Source organism: Megascapheus bottae, chromosome 5, assembly GCF_031878675.1.
Source record: "Megascapheus bottae isolate mThoBot1 chromosome 5, mThoBot2.hap1, whole genome shotgun sequence".
Classification (NCBI taxonomy): Eukaryota; Metazoa; Chordata; class Mammalia; order Rodentia; family Geomyidae; genus Megascapheus; species Megascapheus bottae.
The window spans coordinates 20,857,964-20,884,361 of NC_143513.1; the positions used below are offsets into that span (position 1 = coordinate 20,857,964).

Consider the following 26,398-nt stretch of genomic DNA (forward strand, 5'->3'; position numbering starts at 1 on the left):
ATATATATATATATATATATATGTATGTATGTATGTATATAATATATGAGGTAAACATTGAATTTTTAACTCTAAAGGTTACTAAATGTATTTCAGGTCTGACTTATACATGAACATCTATGTTTAATTTTGGGTTCAGGGTACCTTCACCAATTCACATATATGCCTCATTAATTACATATGTTATTTTAGGCTATTAATTGGAAAGTACATTGTTTATATTAAAAAGTATGAAGTTGGTTGGAAAATCAAGAGAAGATAGGGGAAGGTAGAAGAATGATTGGAATAATTATCAAACTGTTGATTTTAGATTTGAACTTAAAATGCAAACAATTTTAATATAGCATTAATGCTTATTTTGTAATGGCACATTCTATTGCTGTTCTAACAACTTGATTTTGTAAGAAAGTTACTTTGTAATGACAAATTCTATTGGTGTTTTAACAATTTGATTTTTTATTTGTAAGAAACATATATAGGGCCAAGAGTTTGGTAATGATTGCCTAGCATTCATGAAGACCTGGGTTTGATTCCTTGGTACCATATATAGAAAAAGCCAGAAGTGGTGTTGTGGCTCAAGTGGTAGAGCTCTAGCCTTGAGAAAGCCTAAGGACAGTGCTCAGGCCCTGAGCACAAGCCCGGGACTGGCAAAACAAACAAACAAAAAACCATATCTGAGTACTAAGTACATTACAGTGGCTTGAAAAAGGATTTTAAAATCCAGTGGCAGTTGTGATACATGTGCGGTACTTTTCATTGTGCTGTATGTTTTAGGTATTTGTGAAGTGTCATTTTGATTATAATCCATACAATGATAACCTGATACCCTGCAAAGAAGCAGGATTGAAGTTTTCCAAAGGAGAAATTCTTCAGATTGTAAACAGAGAAGATCCAAATTGGTGGCAGGTTAGTATGCTTCTCAAAAGCTCCTCAACTGCTTCTCTATTTTTAATCTTAGATCTGGCCAGTATCTGAATATGCAGAAAGAAGGTATTAGCATTTGTTCCAATGATTTTTCCCGCATGAACAGCTCCTGCTTCATGTCTACTAATTTTGATGACAGAAGACCCAAATTGAGAGGGAATTTGTGAGTAGCTGTTAATAAACGCAGAATTAATCCACCTGTGGTATAATTCCCTTGGTTTAGGAATTAGAGTAATGTTGATTGCATTAAAATATGGTGTCAGACAAGAAGAATTGTCTTGGGGTCATCCCTTGTCAGTGCTGGATTTTGGTTTGTTTTGACTAAGAATTTTTTATGTAGATACAGTAGCCTTTACCTTGTTTGTGTACATTCATGGCATAATAAAGCATAATTTCTCAAATCTACCCACTTCTTCCACCTTACTGGGAAATGAAGGTCAGCTCTATCAGATGAAACCTGTGTATATGGGAAGAGATTTGTACTACCAAACTATATCCCCCTCCGTGAGATCTGTGATGATCATCCTTTTTTTTTTCTAATGACTGCTTGCAGAAATCTCTAGTGATAGTAATTGTTCATATCAACAAACAGCCACATTATTCAGAGTTGAAGAAACTGGTAATAAAGTCTGAGATCTTTTAAACTATCAAAACAAATGGTAGTCTGACTATAGAAAAGATTTAAGAATGACCAAGGACCTAGCGCAAAACTTCAGAATTAACTGAGGTACTGGCAACTCATGTTAGCACTATTAAGTTATATGGAATTCTTTTGTTGGGGTTAGTGGTGGTCATGGGGCTTGAACTCAGGGCCTCTGCGATCTCACTGAGATCTTTTGCTACCACTTTGAGCCATCGTACCACTTGGAATTTTGTGGTGGTTAATTTGAAATAGGAATCTCACAGACTTTGCTCCTCTGGCTGGCTTTGAGCTATGATCCTCAGATCTTAGCCTCATGATGTTGACATCTGTCAGGAAATGATTCCCAGAAGGGCAGTCTTATTAGTCATCTTAAGATCAAATTGGTACAAAAATTAAGGTGTAGGTAAATTACAGTTCATAATTTTGATAGTTTCCACAGGATTTCTTTTATAATTTTCATACTGTTAATTCAAGTTTTCGTAATTTACAAAGCCTGTGTAACCCATTGGTTTCAAAACTTTGCAACCAGATAATAAATACAAAGAATCTTAGGTGCCAGTTAATTCCTCAGTGCTGAAGTGTTTAAGTAATTCAACCATCAATGCCATGGAAATTAACAGTTGTTTCTAAAAGCAAATATGATTTTTTTAACTGACCATTGCTCATTCTGTTATTAGAATATGCTCTCAAATTTTGGCCACTGAAATACATAATTCATTAATTTGATTTTAGGCTAGCCATGTGAAGGAGGGAGGCAGTGCTGGTCTCATTCCAAGCCAGTTCCTAGAAGAGAAGAGAAAGGCATTTGTTAGAAGAGACTGGGACAATTCAGGTAATAAAGTCCACACATTATAGTAACCCTGTGTTCACTTTCCTCTGCCTCTTTTGTCTAAATGTAGAAATGTATTTCTTTAAAACATGAAGTAGATACTGTCTCTCCTATCTACTCATTTTATTTTCTTTCCTAAAATAACTCTGTGCGTGCGTGTGTGTGTGTGTGTGTGCATGCGTGTGTGTGTGTTTCTTGATCTTGAACTCGGGGGCTGGACACTGTCTCAAGCTTCTGACACTTGAACCAAAGCTTTACTTCAGGCTTTTTGGTGATTAACTGGAGATAAGAGCCTTGAAGACTTTCCTGCATGGGCTGGCTTCTAGCCTTGATCCACAGATCTCAGCCTCCTGATATAATACCTCAGGTGCCTAGCTTGAAGCTTATCTTTTTTATCCCTTTTTTCCAAACCTCCTGTTAGAGTAACCTCTATAACCTGCTGCCTGTAGGAGCTTAGTCATTCTGCCCCTGTAACATATAGTTTATCATGTTTTGATAGGTTTTTTAAAACCATCTTGTTCTTATCATCCTCAGGACCTTTCTGTGGAACTATAAGTAGCAAAAAAAAGAAAAAGATGATGTATCTCACAACAAGAAATGCAGGTAGGTTTTTTTGGGTAGCTTAAATAGCTTTATATCACCAATTTATATGGTACAAACTCTATAAATACATCATTTAATAAAAATTTCAAAATGGATATACCCAATTGCAAGTGTGGCAGTTGAACATATAATAAAATATAAGATAAAGAAATTACTTAAATCTCAAGTTTGAAGCCAACCTAGGTTACACATGAAGACCCTCCATCTCAAGAAAATAGTAAAATATAATGTTTTATGATACTTATAATACTTCATGGGCCTTATTTTGTGAGTATAATTAACAAATTAACTTGGTTAGGATACTTTAATTATGATTAAGGACGATTGTTCCATAGCATTGTCTATGCAGCTTTTGGAAAAATAACCCTACACCAAAAGAAACTTAGTCTAATTTAACAGAATTCTTTCTTAAACTTTTTGATCTTAAAGACAATGAAATGGTAAGATTATAAGATTGCATTGCATTCATACATTAGAACATCAAGTTGTATGGTTTTTAAGTATATACAATCCTATTGGTCAATTATACTTAAAAGCTGAAAAGTAGGGCCGGGAGTTTAGCCTACTGGTAGAGTGCTTGCCTAGCATGCATGAAGACCTGGGTTCCATTCCTCCGTACCACCTATATAGAAAAAAGCTGGAAATGTTGCTGTGGTTCAAGTGGTAGAACTCTAGCCTTGAGAAAGCCCAAGGACAGTGCTCAGGTGCTGAGTTTTAGGCTCAGGACTGGCAAAAAAAAACAGCTGAAAAGTAGTTTTTTAAAAATTGAAACCTCAGACCAGGGCACTAAAGATACAGCTTAGTGTTAGAGTGTGTCTCAACAATAAATAAATGAAGGCACTAAGGAAGGAAGAAGATAATTGTGGAAATGGCGCCGTATTAAAATATTTCAGATCTGCACTACTAATAGTGAAATATTTTTAAATTTTAAAAAAGTGCATTAAAAGAGATAATACCAGCATATTGTTTGTATACATTTTATACAGCATTTCAGAAGGACATGCTCATTTGTGCAAATTAAGCAGCTACATTGAACATGTTTTTGTCCTCCAGGTTTGATAGATGCTTTCTAGAGTAACCTGCTTAAGCTGATTTTATTTGTATGGAAGCAGTGATTTTTTTAGTGCCAATTTGATGATATGGAGCCATGAACAACTAGAATATTCAATTAGAATAAAACATGGGGATTTTTGTAGCTTGATTAGATGAACTGTTAAGGGCAAGTGCATGGGAGCCAGGTATATATAACTAAAGATAAAATTTATTGTGTCTTACCAAGTGTATAAAAGCTAATTAGAGATTCAAGTGGTACTTAACAATCAAGACAAGGCAATCATTGTCAGAATAATGGAGGTCTTTTCAGGTACAGAAAAGAAAAGTGAATGTAATTTTTTGTTTCATTTCTCATTTAGAATTTGATCGTCATGAAATCCAGATATATGAGGAGGTTGCCAAAATGCCCCCATTCCAGAGAAAAACACTAGTATTGATAGGAGCTCAGGGCGTGGGCAGACGGAGCTTGAAAAACAGGTTTATAGTACTGAATCCCAGTAGATTTGGAACTACAGTGCCATGTAAGTCTTATGCATTTTCTATTGTCAGGAAAGAGTGTGGGCATGGAGATGGAGGAATTCTTGTTATTTTAAGTAAATTAAAATTTGATTATAAGTAATTAAAGGAGAAACAATACTTGAAAAATGTAGTAATCCTATACTTTGTTGCTCCCTGATAGCAACTAACTCTCCAGACTGTTTAACCTAAAAATATTGGAGTTAAATGAGAAGAGTCAAAGGAGAAAGCCTACTGGATCCTCAGATACACTTAGTGAGTTTTCATAGTCTGGGTCTCAGTCCTACAAGATCATAAGCCTAAATTTTGATTTCACGTCAAGAGCAATTTATCCTCCAAAGCAGACCTATTCTTTAAAGGCACGGATTAATGTGTAAAATGAGATAGTATTCATGAGAAAGTATAGCCATTAACAAAATCAAGCACTCATGATTTTTGCCCTCTTTTTGCATATTTACATGGAAAGTTAAAATGATAGAAATGTAATTAGACTGGAATTAGAATTATAGCATTGACATTGTTGTGATTACTGTACATTTGTCTCTTGGTTCTGAGATGTATGAGTCTGCTGTGAAAATTTATAAGCCAGTGTTGGCTTTCTAAGTCCCTGTTTTGGTCTCTTAACGCCCATATTTCCCCTGTGGAAGGCAACATTCTTTTGTCCACCCAGCATGTTTTAAGATTTAATTATCAATGAATAAGCAGCCTTGTTGCTACCTACACTTATCAGCAGTTTGGGGAGTAAGCTTGTGTACCGCTGGTATACATACAACCTCTCAGGTTAAGGCTTTGTATTCCATTGTCCACCCTTCGAGTTACTGAATTTATTTACTAGTTAACAAAATAAAAGTTCACTGTGACCAGAATATTCTAAAGGGTTTAAATGTGCAAAAGAGGAAAAAGTTTATTTTTCTCACTGTGTATACCATACATTTAGCAACTAATTCTTAAAGACATATCATGGGAAAAAAAATAACCCCCTGTCTTTCTAGACTGCATCTGACCCACTTAGCAGAGCATTTGCTTTTCATTCTTTTTGCTATTTCTTTTGGTAGTTTTCCAGATCTCTTAGTGTGTTTATTCTCTTACTGTGCTATTTCCTGCTCTATCTGGTTCTAATTTAACTATTGACTTTCTGGCTACTCTTAAGATATAAAGATAACTGACTACTTTTAAGATATAAAGATAACCATTTTTGATTGATTCAATTTTACTTGTTAGTCTTTCACTCTACCCAGCAACCACTAGAGGTTTGTTTTTACTTTTCTTTCTCTCTTCACTTTTATGTGAATGGGTGTTGTAATTCTTTGTTGTTGCCCTGGGAATCAAAGATTTATTTGTCTACTAGGTCACACTTGTCTCAGAGCCCTGTATTCAGTGCCCAGCTGTCAACACTGGGTCTTCCTTTTGTTCTTGTCTTTTGTTGAAGCTGTCATTCACTGATGTCCTTTTGTAGAGGGGAGGAGGTAGAACTAGAGTTTGAACTTAGGGCCTCACAGCTTGTTAGGAAGGTATTCTATCACTCCCCAATCTCTTTTTACCATTATTTTGGGGATAGGATCTCATGTTTTTGCCTGAGGCCATCCTCAAACCATGATTCTCCTACTTACATCTTCTGTTTAGCTTCCATTATAGGTGTGTGCCACCATGCTCAGCTTATTGGTTGAGATAGGGGTTAGAGAATCTCATTAACTTACTTACCTTGAAACTAAATCTTGTCAATCTTTGTCTCCCAAGTAGCTATGAGCATTAGAGCTTGTCCCAACCCCTACAGATGCCTTATATTTCTTGTTTGGTTTGTCACCATTCCTCCCACCCTTCACCTCAAAAGAAGTGATGGAATATAATTTTATTATCTGTATTTTAAGGTTTATGTTTCCTATTATCTGTTTAGTTGATTACTTAGCTGGCTGAGAATAGAAATTCTGGGTTATCAGCAAAAAGCCTGAAGCAGAGGTATAGTCAGAAATGGAGGTATGATCAAGTGGTAGAGAGCATGAAACCCTGAGTTCAAGTCCCAGTGCAGGTGCGCGCGCGCGCACGCACACACACACACACACACACACACACACACACACTCACTCTCTCTCTCTCTCTCTCTCTCTCTCTCTCTCTCTCTCTCTCTCTCTCTCTCTCTCTCTCTCTCTCTCTCTCCTCTCTCCTCTCTCCTCTCTCCTCTCTCCTCTCTCCTCTCTCCTCTCTCCTCTCTCCTCTCTCCTCTCTCCTCTCTCCTCTCTCCTCTCTCCTCTCTCCTCTCTCCTCTCCTCTCCTTCCTCTCTCTCTCTCTCTCTCTCAAATTCTGGGTTATTCCTGAATCCAGTTCTGATGAAAAATTGCCCTAGTTCTTATTTTTTTAATACATGACCAGAGTTTTCTTTCATAGGTATTTAGGCTCCCTTGTTTTATTTCACTGTTTTTTAAAGCATTCCAAAATTTTAATAGTATACCTAAGTGCTGAATCTTATTTTTTCATTTACTGTGATGATTGGTGAGCATATCAAGTATGAAATTCATGTCCTTCAATCCTGGACAATTTTCTTATTTCTTGGTTGATTTTTCCCTGTTTTCTCAAGGATTCATTAGCCTGAGATACATGACATGAATTCTCTTCTCAATCTAATCTGTACTTTAATAGGGGAAAAATCATCTATCTTTTCAGGGTCTTGTTTTATTTTGCCTTCTGAAAGATTATCACGACAATCAGTAGTAATCATATTTTTCATGTTCTTACTGTTCTCTTATCCATGTGCTATCTTTTTATCTTTTCATTCTTTTTTTCTTTTTTCCTTCTGTTGTGCTGTCTCTTCTGTATCTTTAAGAATACTAAATGTTGTGCTTAAATACTTTCATAGGCTAAAAGTCTCTGGTTATTCTTTTCCTGTTTTTTGTTTTTCTTTTTCTATTTGTTCATGGTAGATCTATGTTCTTTTTATGCTGGACTGATCCCAGATTATATATCCAGACTTACAAGTAAAATATTAGAACCAGTGGTTCTGTATGCTTTTTGGCAAGTCTTACTAGTTGGCTGAGATAAGAGATAAGGAATTTGCTGCTTTACTGGAGGTGCATGAAATGTTTGTGCAAGAAATTTTATTTTGTAACTATTGAATTTCTCCAGATAATAATCCTGCTGAGAAGCAGGACTATTATTTACTGAAGATAAAGAGAGGATTGGGATGCAGACTACTTGCTCTATATACACAATCAACTCCTCTCAATTGTTAGTTTTGTATTGAAAGTCTCTTCGAGGTTCTTATGGAGTAAATCCACTTCATTGTCATCCATTACCCTTTCCACATCTTTATGGCTTCTGCCTGAAAAATCAGTTCTCTAAAGTTGTTTTAATGAAGCATGGCTTAGAGTATCATAAGTTTCCAAAACTAGAATTTCTGTTTATGCTTTTACTTCCACAGAATTTGAAGGTAGTCAGGTTTCAGAACTATGTTGCTTACCACTACTTTTTCTTCACCCTTATACTCTATTTTTTACTTTTTTTTATGTTTTGTTTTTTACTTTCCATCTTTCTTGGTTCTTTTGCTGATCCTGGGGCTTGAACTCAGTGCCTGGGTGCTGTCTCTGGGCTTCTTTTGCTCAAGTCACAATACTACTCCTGGCCATTTTTTGTTTTTATTTTTAAGTAGTTAATTGGAGATAAGACTCTCATGGAATTTCCTGCTCTGGCTGGCTTCAAACTGTGATCTTCAGATCTCAGCCTTCTGAGTACCTAGGATTACATGCCTGGCTTTGGTTCTTTTTCTTAATACCTTCATTAATATATAATTCAGATACATACAAGCCATCCATTTTAAGTATACACATTAGTGGTTTGTAATATAGTGACAGCATTGTAAAAACATTTTCACTTTCAATTTCTTTTCAACCAGTTTCAGGATTTCTATAGAGTCCAAAATAAACATTCTTAAATTTAGAAATTTATGCACCCTCTCCCACTCCCCCTTCTCTCTCTCTCTCTCTCTCTCTCTCTCTCTCTCTCTCTCTCTCTCTCTCTCCTCTCTCTCCCTCCCTCCCTCCCTCCCTCTCTCCCTCTCCCTCTCTCCCTCTCCCTCTCCCTCTCCCTCTCCCTCTCCCTCTCCCTCTCCCTCTCCCTCTCCCTCTCCCTCTCTCTCTCTCTCTCTCTCTCTCTCTCTCTCTTTCTCTTTCTCTCTTTCTCTCTCTCCCCAAATATTTATCAATTTCATAATTTAAAAACTTTCCTTTTGTTGATTTTTGTACTCTTTATTATAGTTTCCTCGTGTCTACTTGACCTTTGGATCTAGATTGATCTTTTCACATTTCTTTTATGGCAAGTTAGGTTGTTGACTTGAGATCTTGTCTTTTTCTGTGCTGGTCCTGTGGTTTAAACTTTGGGACTGAGTGCTGTACCTGAGTTTTGTTTTCGAAAACTAACACTTGAGTCACAGCTCCACTTCCACCTTTTTTGATGCCTAATTGGAGTTAAGAGTCTCATGACTTTTTTGCTTGGACTGGCTTCAAACCATGATCCTCAGATCTTATTTATTTATTTATTGCTCAGTTGTGGGGCTTCTGAATTCTGGGCCTAGGCATTGGCCAATGCTAGTGCTCTGCCACTTGAGCCACAGCACCACTTCTAGTTTTCTGGTGGTTAATTAGAGATAAGAGTCTCAGGGACTTTTGTTCCTGGATAGTTTTGAACAATGATTCTCAGATCTCAGCTTCCAGAGTGTCTAAGGTTACAGGTGCGCCATGGTACTCACATGTATATTTTTGTATATATATTTTTGACATCGGAATTTAACACTGCTTCCCACTAAACATCCAGTAACACTGCTATTGTTTTCTTACAAATGTTTTTGTATGTTATGATTTTGTTTTCATTTGTCTTACAATATTCTCTGTTTGCTCTTTCTCCTAAATAGATAAAACTAACTGGACTTAGAAGTCCATTTTCTTTTCTTTTTACATAAGTAGCTACAGAGACTTTTTTTTCCTCTGTATTTTAGCACCGCAGTAAATGATCATTGTAATGTATGTAGGGGTTACAGTAACATTTGCCAGATAGTAGGTTCGTTACTTCTCACACATTGATACCCCTTCTCATGTTTTTGTCTGCATTTCTCTCCTCCTACCCCCTCCCAATCATCTTGTTTTCCTCCTTCTCTTTTCTATTTCAGATAAACAAATAAATGTATATATAGTATGCCAGGTAACAAAGTCAGATACAGTAACAATATGAGTTTAACCAAAGGGCAACAAAAGAGAAGAGAATATCATACTATATTTTTTTTATTTTTTTTATTTTTTTATTGTAATTAGTAAAAGGGTTACATGATATTTGTCAGATAGAAGGTGCATTAATTCACATACATTGATACCCTTTCACATGTCTTGGTACCCGTTTCCCTCCCCCCCCACACCCCCCACCCGTCTTGGTTTTCCCCCCTTCCCTATCAAATACAAATAAATTCAATATATCAGATAACAAAGTGAGATACTACACCCATATGAGATAACCAAGGGACAGCAAAGGAGATGAGAGACAACATAGTACATTAAGGACAACAATCATTCATTATATGGCTTTTGTTTCACTATCCTGGAGGTCCTTTCAATTAGCTTCACATTATATGTCCTTATGTATCAAGATTTTGCTCTATTGCAGATCTCTGCTAGTAGAGCCCAAGGTTTCTACTGATTATGACGAATGAGGGAAACCATTGAGCCTAAGTTCCTTTGAGTCTGGCTTACTTCACTTAATATGATTTTTTCTAAGTCTTTCCATTTCCTAACAAATGGGGCGATGTCATTCTTTCTGACAGCAGCATAGAATTCCATTGTGTACAAATACCACAACTTGTTGATCCACTCATCAACTGAGGGACATCTAGGTTGGTTCCATATCTTTGCTATGGTGAATAGTGCTGCAATGAACATTGTTGTGCTAGTGGGTTTAGTATGTCCTTGTTTCTGGGTGGTTGGGTAAATGCCAAGTAGTGGAATTGCTGGGTCATAAGGGGAGTTCTATGTTTAGCCTTTTGAGGCACTGCCACACTGCTTTCCATAGTGGTTGAATGAGTTTGCACTCCCACCAACAGTGTAGTAGTGATCCCTCCTGGCCACATCCCCTCCAGCATCTGTTGTCATTCGTTTTTCTGATCCTGGCCATTCTAGCTAGAGTGAGGTGGAATCTTAGACTTGTTTTGATTTGCATTTCTTTTATGACCAGAGATGTTGAGCATTTCTTCATGTGTCTGTAGGCCATTTTTGTTTCTTCTTCAGAGAAGACTCTGTTTAAGTCTTTGGCCCATTTTTTAATGGGATGGTTGTTACTTTGGAGGTTAGTTTTGGAGTGATTCAATTTTTTGAGTTGTTGATATATTTTAGATATGAGGCCGTTGTCCGTTGTTTGGTTGGTGAAGATCTTCTCCCACTCTGTAGGCTTCCTGATTAGTTTACTAGCTATGTCCTTTGCCATGCAAAAGCTCTGCAGTTTAATGCAGTCCCACTTATCCAGCCTTTCTCTGATTTGTTGTGATTCTTGGTCCTTATTAAGAAAGTTTCGACCTGTGCCAAGGAGGCCTAGTGTATCTCCTATTCCTTCCTGTAGAGTTTTCAGTGTGTCAGCTTTTACCTCCAGGTCTTTGATCCATTTGGAGTTAATTCTAGTGCAAGGTGACAAAGAAGGATCCAGCTTTAGTTTTCTGCAGGTGCTTAACCAGTTCTGCCAGCACAACTTGTTGAAGAGGCTGTCTTTCTTCCATTCTATTTTTTTGGCTCCCTTGTCAAAGATTAGGCGACCATATGTCTGTGGTTTAATATCTGGGTCCTCAGTTCTATTCCATTGGTCTTCAGGCCTGTTCCTGTGCCAGTACCAAGCTGTTTTGAGAATTATAGCCTGTAATAGAGTCTAAAGTTTGGAATTGAAATTCCTCCAGCGCTGTTCTTTCTGCTAAGAAGTGTTTTTGCTATACGGGGTCTTTTATTATTCCATATGAAATTTTGGATTGCCTCTTCTATTTCTTTAAAGAATGACATTGGGATGTTGATGGGTATTGCATTGAATTTGTAGATAGCTCTTGGCAAGATTGTCATTTTCACAATGTTGATTCTTCCAATCCAGGAGCATGGAAGGTTTTTCCATTTCCTTAGTTCGGCTTTAATTTCCTTTTTTAGGGTTTTAAAGTTTTCGTCAAAAAGGTCCTTTACATTCTTAGTTAAGCTAATTCCTAGGTACTTTTCCAAGTCTTTCCATTTCCTTACAAATGGGGCAATGTCATTCTTTCTCAGGGCTGCATAGAATTCCATTGTGTATAAATACCACCTCTTCTTGATCTACTCATCTACTGAGGGGAATCTGGGTTGGTTCTATATCTTTGCTATGGTAAATAGTGCTGCAATGAGCATTATTTTGCTAGTGGCTTTAGTATGGCCTGGTTTCTGGACATTTGGGTAAATGCCAAGGAGTGGGATTGCTGGGTCATAGTCTTTTGGGGAACCACCATACTGCTTGAATGATTGGTTGAACTAGTTTACACTCCCACCAACAGTGTAGTAATGATCCCTCCTGGGCACATCCCCGCTAGCATCTGTTATTAGATTTCTTGATCATGGCCATTCTAACTAGAGTGAGGTGGAATCTCAAAGTTGTTTTGATTTGCATTTCTTTTATGGCAGAGATGTTGAGCATATCCTCGTGTGTCTATAGGCCATTCTTATTCTTTCTTCAGAGAAGTCTCTCTTTAAGTCTTTGGTCCATCTTTTAATGGGATGGTTGTTTCTGGGAAGATTTGTTTTGGAGAGATTCAATTTTTTTAGCTGTAGATAGATATGAAGCCTTTGTTATATGGTTAGTGAAGATCTCCCAGTCTGTGGGCTTTCTATTTAGTTTGTTTACTATGTCCTTTACCATACAGAAGCTCTGCAGTTTAATGAAGTCCCATTTGTTCACACTGTCTTTGATTTGTTGTGTTTCTGGGTCTTTATTAAAAAAGTTTTGACTTGTGCCAAGGAAACCTAGTGTATCTCCTATTCCTTCTTGTAAAGTGTTGAGGGTATCTGCTTTTACTTCGAGGTCTTTGATCTATTTGGAATTAATCCTGGTGCCAGGGCTACAGAGACTTTTATGAGTTCCACATACTTTTTTCAAATTTTTCACTACATTTACTCACTCTCCCTCTATTCACGTTTTTTTTTTAATTTTTTATATTCCCCCTGTTATTGACAACAATTTCATGGTGGCCATAAAACATGTGTAATTTTATTTCTCCTAAATTCATTGAGAGTTGTTTTATGTTTTAGAGAATAGTTTCATGTGCACTTTGGGAATATATGTATTCTACTGTTGAAAAGTATGTTACTCTTTGGATATATTAGGTCTAGTTAGTTGTATTATTCAAGTCTTTCAAGTCCTCTCTTTTTCTTTTATTTCCTTTTGCCTATTTGTTCTTTCCCATCAATGAAAGTAAGGTATTTGTCTATTTTGGGTTTGCTTATTTCATCCTTTAGTCTTGTCAGGTTATTTCAGGAGTTTGTTGTTAGAGAAATATTTGATTACGGTTGTTCATCTTCTTGATAAAGTGTTTGTTTCTATTAACCTATTTGATTTTGTCTTAAAGGCTATTTTGTCTGAGAGTATACGATTCTCTTTAGATTACTATTTGTACAGTGGGGCTTTTTAAATCCTTTTACTCTGTCTAATATTTATATCTTTAAATATAAAGTACCATTCATAGATAGCATATAGTTCGATCGTGGTAATTTTTTTAATGCAGTATGCCAGTCTTTGCCTTTTAGAATTTGTGTTGATTCATTATAAATCCTGATAAGGTAAATGTCCATCAAATTTTGCTTGATTGTTTCCTTGTAATTAGATTTGGATGATATAGAAATACAAAAGTTATATTTTAGCATATATCGATACTGCATCTGGGCTGTATCTGCTCAATGTACCCATTAATGTTAATATTGACAACTTAAGTTCAGTAATTTCTCCACTGCAAAATGTAACTGTCCGTCTAAGTAACTGACAAGTAATCTTTTCAAAAATACTTTGAAACTATGTAATTGTTCTCAACAAATGTTTATCCAGTGATTTTAGCATCTGTCCATAATTCATTAAAAGCTTGCTCTAAATTTAAGGAAACAAAAATTCATTCTACACTGTTAGAACACATAAGTAAACTTTATATTTCTGCTGGCTAGAAACCAATTTTTTGAATTTTTTAATCAAGCAGCAAAGATCCAATTTTGAATCCAAACACAATCTCTCCCCCCTTTTTATTTCAGCCCCAAGAGAGTCTATAATGTTTCTACTCACTTTCAGATTTTTTATTATTAAATGATAATCACTTTTAGCTGTTTCTTGTTTGTTGTTGTTGGTTTTCTTATTTGTTTCTTTGTTTTTTTGTCAGTCATGGGTCTTGAACTCTGGGTCTAGGCACTATACCTGTGCTCTTCAGCTCAAGGCTACCACCCTACCCCTGGAGCCACAGTGCCACTTCTAGTTTTTTTCTAGTGATTAATTAGCGATATGAGTCTCATGTATGTTAGTGCCCAGGCTAGCTTTGAACCATGTTCCTCAGATCTCAGCCTGCTAAGTAGCTAGGATTACAGGTGTGAACCACCATGCCTGGCTTAGCTGTTTTTAAAAAGACTATTCTTACTGAAAGCTTGAGTCTTGAGTCTAGTTCCGTTCCTTTCTTTACAACTCATTCCTGATCAGCCTGCCCCTTCTCTTTATCCACTAATGTTTTTGATTTTCCAAGAGCAGACCAGGAAGAAGTAGGCAATAAAGGAAAAGAGACAAAGTATTGTCCTGTGAGACCTGGCCTGTTGAGGTTCTTTATGTTATGAATTTTCAAATACTGTCTCTGCAATGTAGCCCATTTGGAGGCTGTTTTTAGAACCTCCATGGAGAGTTCTGTGCTGTTACAAACAATAATAGAGGTTTCTGCAACTGTTTCTTTGGGTGTTGCCAAAGCTTCTGCCCATAACTCCTAGAGTCAAGACACTGCCCCTCCACTTACAGAGACTTGTCCACCAGGATGCTCAAGTGACACAATATTTCAATGTGTTCCATGCACATCATCTTGTGTACTTGAAATTGTCTCTTAACTGTTTATTATAGCCAGAAATAAAATTCCAATGTAGCTGCAAGCAGCTGAAAAAAATCTAGACATACTCAGATGCAGGAGACTTTTGTTTCCCTAACTATTTTCCATCTATGATGAATATAATATGCAGTTGAAGAGCCTGTGGATGTAGAGGGCTCTTTTTTTTTTTTTTTTGCCAGTCCTGGGCTTGAGCTCAGGGCCTGAGCACTGTCCTTGGATTTTCTCGAGGCTAGAGCTCTACCACTTGAGCCTCAGCACCACCTCTGGCTTTTTTCTATGTATGTGGTACCGAGGAATCGAACCCGGGTCTTCATGCATGCAAGGCAAGCACTTTAACTACTAGGCCAAACTCCCGGCCAGAGGGCTCTTTTTTTAAAAAAACGTTTTTTACTGAATTTCTAAGTATAACGCCTTCAGCAAAATCCACACATGTTATCTTTTAGATACTCATGCACATATGTTTATTAGCCTACTCTTGTTGAATTGTAGGAGTACAAGCCACTCCACTGCCAGAACAAGTCATAATGAAAAAAGAAGAAAATCCATTGCCATATAAACTTGTAACTAACTACTTCAATGACTCCTTTCTGAACATACATAAAGTAGAGGGGTTAGGTAAATGATCCAAGACCAGTTTTGATAACATGGAAAGATAAGACGAAAGATCCTTGACATTCTCTAGCATCTTCTTAAGACTTGAATGAAATTCTGAGACTACAATTAAAATACCATTCAAAGGAAACATTCAGACCTTCCAGTTATTGAATTTACAATTACAGAATTATAATCACATTATTTAAATCAGATTTGCATACTTTTTTCCTTACTTTGTGTACTCACCTTTCTTCAAACCCCTCAAACTTGTAATTTATGCCTTTGGTTTTTATTAGCCCTTCTCCCAGGAACATTCTGCCTGCCAGGCTTTTTCTTGTTATTCAAATCATGTTTTCAAAGGCTTTCACTGACCATTTACCTTATGTAGTCTCTGGTATAGCTAACATAGGACTTAAATTCCTGTTTGTTGTTTAATTACTCACCTGTCTCGATGTTTTAAAAGATCCCACAATAACAGAATTTATCTTTTATACTTCTATAAAACCCTATACCTAGACTAATGTCTGTAGTATGTGTTCCATAAATATTGGGTGAATGAATAAACATGAGTATTTTTCCTATGCCTGTAAAATATCTGGGAAAACATTAATATTATAACAGAGTAAAAGAAAAGGAAGCTAGGCACTAAACTCTCATGGCCTATAATCCTAACTACCTTGGAGGCTGAACTCTGAGGATTGCAGTTTGGAATCAGCTCAAGCATGAAAGTCCTTGAGATTCTTTTTGTCACTTACCTACCACACTACTGGAAGTGGGGCTGTGGCTCAACTAATAAACACAAATTACCATCTGATATAGTAATTTAGCTTCTCAGAACAGAATTGAGATATACATGTACTGTAGTATTCATGGCATTATAATATAGTCAAAAATAGAAACACAACGATTGACCATCAGTGGATGATTAGATGAACAATATATGATGTGTATGTATGATTAAAATATTCAGCTTTGAAAAGGAATGGCCTTCTGATACTTGGTGCAGGCAAATGTACCTTAAAATATGATGAGTGAAATAAACCTCTCATACCATCTATATGAGTCCCCTGGAGTATGTAAAACAGATAAAAGGTGAAATAGTGCTGACCAGTGACTGGGAGCATGCATAGCAGGGCGTTAGCTATTCATGGTTTTGGAATGAATAGTCATGGTGCAAAGCAATGTCAATGCACTAGATAAACTGAGTTAAAATAAGGATTATTAGAATGGGCTCTCCTGTGTATGTTTTACTAACATAAAAAGCTGAAAATTTTTAATAGTTTCTTAATATTCCAACATGTGCTACAGTCTTTGTATTACTAAGTCTAAGTATTACTGCTGTTCTTTTTTTTTCTTTCCTGTTTATATGGTACTAATGAATGGAACTCAGGGCTTCATACATGCTAGGCAAGCATGCTACCACTAGGCTGCATTCCCAGCCAATTGCTGTTCCTATGTGTGGGCTTGGCAGATAAGGAGATTAAGGTTGGCACCCTACTACTTGAGACATACCTGCAGTTCTGGCTTTTTGCTAGTTAACTGGAGATTAAGTCTCAAATATCTTTGTACAGGCTGTCTTTGAACTGTAATCCTCAGATCTCAACCTCCTGAGTTGGATTACATGCATAAGCCAGCAGCACCCACCTTATAATGCTTTTTTTAAATCATTCATCTGGCTTTTTATAGAGCACAGAAAAAAATGCTGATTAAGACGAGTTTTCCTAAGTTGCATCATTCGTAGGTAGGTAGGTAGGTGGGTAGATAGATAGATAGATAGAACAATGGATGTTTCTATACATGTTTATATTACATAATGTTCACATTGTGTTAGCTTATCTAATAACCATTAGAGTATTTATAACACTCTTGTAAATATTCAATTTACTTTTAACTAGTCATTTTATTACCATATTATGGAACATGATAACATCTCTCCTTTATAACCACTAACCAAATGTCACCCATTGCCCTGCACTCAGTCTTATATCAAAGGCTGCTCTTTGTTTCTGTGAGTTTGAATTTTTCAACTTCCACTTATAAGTCAGAATGTATTGCATTTGTCTCTGTGCCTGGCTTATTTTGCTTAACCTATTAGCCTCTAGATTGATCCATGTGGTTGCAAATTACCTGGTTTTTAAAGGTTGAATAGTATCCATTGTGTTTATTTTCCATGGTATTTTTTTTTGGTCTGGTTGGTGGACATGAATTATTTCCATATCTGGCTATGAATAGAGGTGCCGGGAACCCAAGAATGCTATTAGTCTAATTTTAGTTCCTTTGGGTCTTTGACCTACAGGGGGTGTATAGATCTAATCTAATGTATAGTAGTACATGGTGTTGTATTAAATATTATTAGGTTGGATACAGATGGTATTATATTATTGTTTTATTATTTAATATATTATAAAATAATCCTAAAGTAAAATAGAAGAGCATTGGTATTTCAGGAATATAAACTATCTTATAAACCCTATTTTCTCTTTTAACAATGATTTCTTGAGCTTAGTAAACTAAAGAAATGTTTTATTGTTTCTTCCCTGATGAAGTTTTTTCCAATCATTTACACTCACTTCTAAGAAATCACATTATATATAAATTGCTTAGCATATAAGCACAAGGACTCCGTTGTACTCAATTTTAATTTCTATCTTTTAGGAATGGAAAGGGTATAAATATGAGGCAAAAGGGTTCACATATGAAAGTTCTGTTCTAGGTTTGTCTTGGCATGTTCAGTAGAGAATGAGGTTGTACACAAAAATCATCTGTAAACATTTTACCAAGAATTAAAGTTTTTGCCATTGATAAATGACTCACTTCCACAATCCTGTCTACTCAAGGCTAATATCAGAAGATCTTGGCAGAAAAGTTAGTAAGATTCCATCTCCAATTAACCGGCAAGCTGCCAGACTAGAAGTGTATGGTTTGAGTGGTAGAGCACTAGCCATGGGCAGGCAAGCTGTGAAAGAAAGCAAGTTCCTGAGTTCAAGCCCCAGTCCTGGCAAAAAGAAAGAATGGGAGAGAAAGGAGAGAGGGGGAGGGTAGGGGTAAGAAAGAAAGAAGGCTGGGAGGTTGGGAAGGAGGAGGCACGTAGGCAGGTAAGAGAAAAGGGAAAGAAAAAAGAAAGGAGGGAGCTATCTTGTTGAGGGGTGACACGCAATATACATTACTTTTATTTTAAGCAGCATGTTTCCATACATAGTTTCATTGGAAGGCTTCCCAAAAATGAAACAAAAAAAACCATTTTTATGCTTATGTTCAGATGTTGAGCCAAGTCTCAATATGCATTTACTGAGAGAATTTCAAGTTACCTTAGAAATTTTATCATATACTGCCTTTGGTGGATTCCAGAAAGAGGGATGATATTTTGAATGAAAAGCTATCATAACATCTTACAGATTCTTCAGGTTTGTTATTCCAGAGAATTCCTGCTATACAAATGATTTCATAATGGGAGCCTTATTGTTGAATCTTGAGTTGGACGCTTCATTTTAATCATATAAACCTTTTCATGATATCTTACATTTTGAACTTTTTATTTACATTACTTCCTAATTTTAATTTATTGCACTTAATGATTTAGTTGGATATACATTCTACATTTTTAAGTATATAATATGAGATAGATTTTGGGGTGAGAGGTTCAGTCATGGGGTTTGACCTTGGGGCTTGGGCACTGTCCCTGAGCTCCTTTTGCTCAAGGCACCACAGCACCACTTCAGAATTTAGATAGATAGGTAGATAGATCAATCTGATCCAGCCAGATAAGCTAAAATAATACACAATAAAAATCTCCTTCTAAAAGCCAAAGTTGGTTAGGAATACACCTTTGCAGTAGTTTGAAAAATGGGAATAGTCCATTCTACCACAGACATACATGTCTAAAATTATTCAGAGTTGTAAAATACACAGAGATCCTCTTCTGAATTTGGACTTGGGCTAAACACTCTCATTCAGAAAGCGCATGTCAGGAACTGTAGGGGAGATTAATAGGCCATAACAATAATGAGGTGGCTAACTCCATCTCTGAATAGAACATTTGAAGTTTGGTAAGATCATAAGTGGGAAGCTAAAAGACATGCTGGGAGCCAAGTAACGCCATGTCTAATAACTTTCTGCTGAGACAAGGCAAGGCGCAAGAGGCAGGGCACAAGACTTGATTACCATTGTTTACAGATGTGTTATGGCTTTATCACTCTGCTGAGACCTAGAGTGAGGGTATATTAGCTGGAGGGACTTCCTCAGGAGAGGGCTTTGGGAGAGTTCCTGCCTTGATGAACCTCCTTGGCGCGTCTGTTTGTCCTCCAGGGAAGGAAGGCTGGGTGCAGGCAGTCAATGGGCCCTCTCCCCTCTCCGCTCGTCCTGGTCGGGGCATGTTTTCCCTGTCCCTCCTGCTGATCAAGAGGGACCTGGGAAGAAGGATAGGTCTTGAATGAAGTTAATGAATAGATAATTTCTAGATAGTACTACATTTCTGAAAATTAGTATTACTAAGAAAGGGAAAACTTTGCTCACCTTTTTGGTACTCAATTAGGAAGTAGTAAAGTAGAAAGAAAGGATATAATAAATTCTTTAAGGTAAAAGACACGCTAGTTAGACAAGATTCATGCAGTCGGTCTTAAACTTTTACTAAGATTCACATAACAGTGGGCTTAATTTAGGACTCTGTTTCTAGGCAATAATTTTTGAGTTTCAAAATGACCTTTTCCCCACATTTTTTTAAATTAACATCACTTAGTTTATACAACACTATTTCATTTGACACCTCTTCACAAAGCAATTTCACCAAGCTTCATTGTTCCATTGACCCTTCACCCCCTAGTCACATTTTTATATAAATTTTATATTTGCTACTAAAACATTCTTCTGAGTCAGAAGTAAACAAATAATTTCTGCTTAATGGCCACACAGTAAACATTTTAGACTTTGTGTTCCATCTCATCTTTGTCATAGAAACTAATAGGAAGGAAACTTTAAAAATACATAATGAGAATAGCTTATAGTCCAATAATACTTTACATAAAAAATGATCAGATTTAGCTGTAAGTTATAAGTTGCCAGACCCTGCACTAAGAAAAAAATCATACAAACTACTTAGTGTATGTTAGTACTAATTTTTTAATTGTTGGGATAATGTATAGAGGGGTTACAGTTACATTTGTCAGGTAGTAGGTACATTATTTCTCACACATTGATACCCCGTCTCATGTTTTTGTCTGCATTTCCCTTACCCCCTCCTAATCATCTTGGGTTTCCCCCCCTTCCCTTTTCTATTTCAAATAAACAAATAAACGTATATAAAATATACCAGGTAACAAAGTCAGATACAGTAACAATATAAGACTAAACAAAGGGCAAAAAAAAAGAAGAGAATAACATAGTACATTCAGAACAACAATCATGCAAGATAAAGCTCTTGTTTCCACATCCTAAAGATCTTTTCATTTAGTCTCATCCTATGTGACCTTATGTATCTAGTTTTGAACTATTGTAATCCTCTGCTAGGAGAATCCTAAAGTATACTAAGTATTACAAATGAGGGAAACCATTGAGTCTTTGGGTCTGGCTTACTTCACTTAATATGATTTTTTTCCAAGTCTTTCCATTTCCTTACAAATGAGGCAATGTCATTCTTTCTCATGATAGCATAGAATTCCATTGTGTATAAATATCACCTCTTCTTGATCCACTCATCAACTGAGGGGCATCTGGGTTGGTCCCATATCTTCGCTATGGTAAATAATGCTGCAATGAACATCGTTTTGCGAGTGGCTTTAGTATGGCCTTGCTTCTGGACATTTGAGTAAATGCCAAGTAGTGGAATTGCTGGGTAATAGGGGAGCTCTGTGTTTAGTCTTTTGAGGAACTGCCATATTGCTTGAATGAGTGGTTGAACTAGTTTACACTCCCGCCAACAGGGTAGTAGCAGTTCTTCCCGGCCAGCAATTGTTGTTATTAGATTTCTTGATCATGGTCATTCTAAGTGAAATGAAGTGGAATCTCAAAAGTTACTTTGATTTGCATTTCCTTTAGGGCTAGAGATGTCGAGCATTTCTTCATGTGTTTATAGGCCCTTCTTATTTCTTCTTCAGAGAAGTCTCTCTTTAAATCTTTGGCTCATCTTTTAATGGAATGTTTGTTTCTTTGAAGATTTGTTTTGGTTAGATTCAATTTTTTCAGCTGTAGATATATTTTAGATATGAGGCCCTTGTCTGTTGTATGGTTAGTGGAGATCTCCCACTCTGTGGGGTTTCTATTTAACTTGTTAGCCATGTCCTTTCCCATATAGAAGCTCTGTAGTTTAATGCATTCCCATTTGTTCAAACTTTAGTCTTAATTTTTATGCCCTGTAATCTCTATATAAATTTGGAATGTTCTTTTACTTAGTCACTTCACGGAAGCCACGGGAGGATGAAAAAGATGGCCAAGCATATAAATTTGTTTCACGGTCTGAGATGGAAGCAGATATTAAAGCTGGAAAGTATTTGGAGCATGGGGAATATGAAGGAAACCTCTACGGGACGAAAATTGACTCTATTCTTGAAGTTGTCCAAACCGGACGGACATGTATTTTGGACGTCAACCCACAAGTAAGCTGCTTTTAAAGCTTTTATTTCCTGGGGAGTTTTTGGTTCTGTGTAGGCTAAATGGGACTCTTGCTTTCTCAAAGAGGAAAGACGACTCTTTTTTTTTTTCTCCTAACTTTACATAATAGAGAAGATCATTATGCATCCATAGCTAATTATGTAATTAAATTTCTGACCAGTTAGCCTGCAAGGGCTCATATTGCAATAGAAATCTTGTTATTAAATAAAAGTTCCGTGTTTCACTTGTTATATAAGACATGAATGTGTATGTCAATAAATACTAAATTTAAAACTCAAAGCTGCAACAAAGAAATACTCTTTGTCTCACCCCTTCCTATTCCTCTTCACTCAACTCAACGTCACTTTTTACTCAGATAAATAAGTACTTGGTGTGTATCTTTCTAGTCATTTTAGTATGCCTTAAATACAGATACATACATGCTGTCACTGATTTTTTTACTTGTTATTTTTTTATATAAGTGGAAAGATTACATGCAGATTCTTTAGCATTTTTAAAATCCGTTTTCTTGATCTCTTGTCAGTTTCTGAAAAGCTGTTGAATGTATAGTTACTTCATTCTGCAGTATGTTATTTTCTACTTTTTTCAATTTGACAGTTCTCTTAGAGTTTATATCACTCCATTATTTTTCTGTTAATTTTTACACCTTTCCTTGTTCAAGAGGAGACCAAATTCACAACAAAGTAGACCACTGTTTCAGGAAAATAGATGAGTAGGATGGGGTAGATGGTAAATGATATCCTTAATTCTTAGAACCGGGTAGCTAGAGTTTGATTTACTCTAAATGGTAGTATACTTTAGATTCTAGTGCTATATAAATTGGTTTCTAATTGTGCTTCTTCGCAGGCACTGAAGGTGTTGAGGACTTCAGAGTTCATGCCGTACGTGGTCTTTATTGCTGCCCCAGAGCTGGAGACCTTACGTGCCATGCACAAGGCTGTAGTGGATGCTGGCATTACCACCAAGCTTCTGACGGTGAGTGCTGCTTTGCAGGCAGGCAGCCCTATTTTCTCCAGATTGTTTCCTTCCTTTTTTCTTCTAAGTACACTGGATTCTATTTAATTGTACTTGGAAGCTAAACATATACTATACAAGGTATTATAAAGATTAATTCACTAGACTTAGCATTTGGGACAGTATTGCTTTTATTTGAGAATCCTTATTTTAAAATAAAAGTTGTCCATCTTTTATAAAATGAAAAGGATCAAGGGTGGGATGGGAGTTTGGCCTAGTGGTAGAATGCTTCCTAGCATGCATGAAGCCCTGGGTACCTCATAAACAACAAAAAAAAACGGAAGTCCCGCTGTGGCTCAGGTGGTAGAGTACTAGCCTTGAGAAAGCCCAATTACAGTGCCAAGGCCCTGAGTTCAAGCCCCAGGGCTGGCAAAAAAAGGAAGGAAGGAAAAGGATCATATTAAATTAGGTATATGAATTCAACCCTTTCTGTTTACCAATAAGGAAATATGGCTTCAAGGCCTCTAACAAACATGTTCATCAAATGGTTTCATATTATGGAAAATATGAAGGCACATTCCAAAAAGGTCATACGGCCTCGTGTGCCTGTCTCCTATCATAAGTAACATCTGGCCATTGTTGTTTGTTCCGTCCCTACTTTCTCTCTCAGCTTGAGTTATTTTGAAGCAAATCTGATAACCATGTCAGCTATACTTTAGTATTCATTTCTAAAATGTAAGAACTTCTTTAGAAACATGATCATGATACTTCTAATAAAAACAGCCATTGTTTTAATATCACTATGTCTTCTATATTTTAGTTTTCTTCCTTTTTTTTTTTTTAGTGGGTGATAGGACTTGAACTCTGGGTCTTGGCATTGTCCTTGAGCTCTTCAGCTCAAGGCTACTGCCCTACCCCTGGAGCCACAACCCCACTCCCGATTTTCTAGTGATAAATTGGAAATAAGAGTCTCATGTGTTCTTTAGTGCCAGGGCTAACTTTAAACCAGGATCCTCAGACCTCAGCCTCCTGAATAGCTAGGATTAACAGGCATGAGCCACAATGCCTGGCCTATATTTTAATTTTTAAATTGTAGATTTTTTGTAGTTGACTTGTTGAAATCAGGATCCAAAAAAGTTCAATACGTTGCATTTACTTAGTGTCTCCTAAATAAATCTCTGTTTTTCGGCTCAGTTGACTTACAGCTCTCTCTGTTTATCTAAAACTAGCCAATTTGATAAGTTTGGGTATCTGCATGTATTCATGAACCCTGTCAATGAGAATCTGAAGTCCATCACCTCTACACTTTCCCTGTGTTCCTCATTAAAATTCCCCCACCCCCACACTTTCCTCTTTCCATCCTATATGGCTGCTAATGTGTCTGGAAATCAGGTGATCTAAGTCACCTTAGCTCTTTTAAGTTGCTCCATGTCTTCACTTAACTTTTTAAAATATATGAAATATACTTAACAATAAGTGCTTAATGTTTCTACTACTAATTTTATTGCTATCAGTTCTGGGTCACTTGGAGTGAATAATTAAATGATTTTTCTCATTGTAGGCTGAATTTTCCTACCTTTTTATTTTTTCCATGCTTTTCCTGGGGCCTGAGTTTAGGACCTGGGCACTGTCCCTAAGCTTTTTTGCTCAAGGTTAATTGTTCTACCACTTGCGCTACAGCTGTACTTCTGGCTTTTTTGTCAATTGGAGCTAAGGATATCATGAACTTCTCAGCCTTCTGAGTAACTAGAATCATAGTAACACAGTAATATGAGCCTCCAGCACCTGGTTTCCCATCTTTTTTTTAATATTATTATCTTTGAACAGTTGTATAGAGGAATTTTAGTACTTCTTTGCAGCATTGACTCTGGGTAATTTTTTATGCCAGGCATGAGTTTTCTAAGATGGAGTTATTTGAAATTACATTTTTTTCTTCATGGATTACAAAGCCCTCGCTTGTCACATACTTTATGTGAAAACAAAAATTCTCTACATTCATTTCCAACTCCTTAATATTATATCTTCTATGCCATGTATTTAATGCATCTACACAAGCTAGAAACTTAAGAGCAACTTTTTATTTCGTTCTAGTTACTCAGTTAATCCTGATTATTTTGTCACCAAAATAAATTTCCAGGCTGGTGTCTTTGCCTTGTCCTCTGCCACTGTTACCATCTAGGCAGAGGTAACCTTCCCACCCCACCTATCACCCACTGCCAGTAAGAGGGCTTGAATCCAGGGCCTGGGCACTGTCCCTTAGCTTTTTCACTCAAGGCTTGTGATCTGACATGAGCCAGCTTTTTGCTGATTGACTGGAAATAAGTCTTCTGGATTCTCCTGCCCAGGCTGGCTTTAAACTGTGATTCTCAGATCTTAGCCATTGGAGTAGCAGGGATTACAGGTGTGAGCCACTCATGCTGACCCCAGGTAACCATATACTCTGACGGGATCACAGACACCAATCTTCCTGCATTCACTCTCAGCATGTTCTCGAGACCCACGTCACATCTAGCAGTTCATCACCTAGCTTCAACCTCCAACCCTCCCTCTCAGTCTCTTAAGTACTCTAGGGCCATGTCGTTTCTGGACTTAAAACTGTCGTGTCCTCTGTCTGGAATGTTATTTCTACTACACATGTGACAACTTCCTTATTTTCTTTTGCTTCTTAGTGAACTGTCCTTTGATCAATGTATTTCCAGCAATTCTGTCTCTTAAAATACTTTATGCTTTTGTTTCTTTTATAATGCTATTTACAACTTTCAATTTGTTTATTTGTCCATTATTGGTCTCTTCCACAGTCGGCTGCTGACTGTGAAACAGCAGCAACTCAGTAAATATTTGTAAGATATGGAGTTGTGGGATTTTACAGAAAGCTCTACTTACTCATACAAAACCCATTACTCTACTTAGATGGCTTCCATGAGTTACATAGCCTATAAGACAAAATCGTTTGAAAGGGATTAGAAACCTGTCACCTGCCAATAACTGCCGTAGATGCACCCCAAGATTATAGTCAGCAGCCTTTTAATTAGGAATTTTGTCTTGGTGTCAGCAAAACAGAAGATAAGAAATAACCAGAAGTACAAACATAAATGTAAATGGTAAAAAAAAAAAACTAAGAGATGAACATGTAGCATTTTTAAATACTGAATAGATTTTGAAGATTAATATTAGTTGTAACAAACAAGTTGACCTCTTACAGTGAAAGTCCTTTGTGTAACTATGTAAAGATTAAATGAATTTTACAAAGTATTGTACTAAGTAGGTATCCATAGATCTATTTCTTACTTGCTTTTAGAGTTTGAGCAAGTAAATATGCATTGCAGTATGATCATTATCTTTTTAAACTTTTACAGGATTCAGACTTGAAGAAAACAGTGGATGAAAGTGCCCGGATTCAGAGAGCCTACAACCACTATTTTGATCTGATCATCATAAATGACAATCTAGACAAAGCCTTTGAGAAACTACAAAATGCCACAGAGAAACTGAGAATGGAGCCACAGTGGGTTCCAATCAGCTGGGTTTACTGACGATGCAATAGGTTAACAATTAAAATAAAACTTAAACAGTGACTCAACAAATAAA

General features: G+C 36.6%; 1 protein-coding gene across 5 annotated transcripts in view; it reads left to right on the forward strand.

Moving 5' to 3' along the window:
* Pals2 (protein associated with LIN7 2, MAGUK p55 family member) overlaps nt 1-26,398 on the forward strand; it is a 92,520-nt gene extending 66,122 nt beyond the window's left edge. For all 5 annotated transcript variants that reach the window (XM_090332772.1, XM_090332773.1, XM_090332774.1 and 2 more), the window contains 7 exons: nt 775-906; nt 2,300-2,399; nt 2,931-2,999; nt 4,412-4,573; nt 21,638-21,840; nt 22,703-22,831; nt 26,167-26,398. In XM_090332772.1, coding sequence (XP_090188898.1) covers nt 775-906; nt 2,300-2,399; nt 2,931-2,999; nt 4,412-4,573; nt 21,638-21,840; nt 22,703-22,831; nt 26,167-26,343 — 972 coding nt within the window. In that variant the 3' untranslated portion in view covers nt 26,344-26,398. The remainder of the gene's footprint in view (nt 1-774; nt 907-2,299; nt 2,400-2,930; nt 3,000-4,411; nt 4,574-21,637; nt 21,841-22,702; nt 22,832-26,166) is intronic.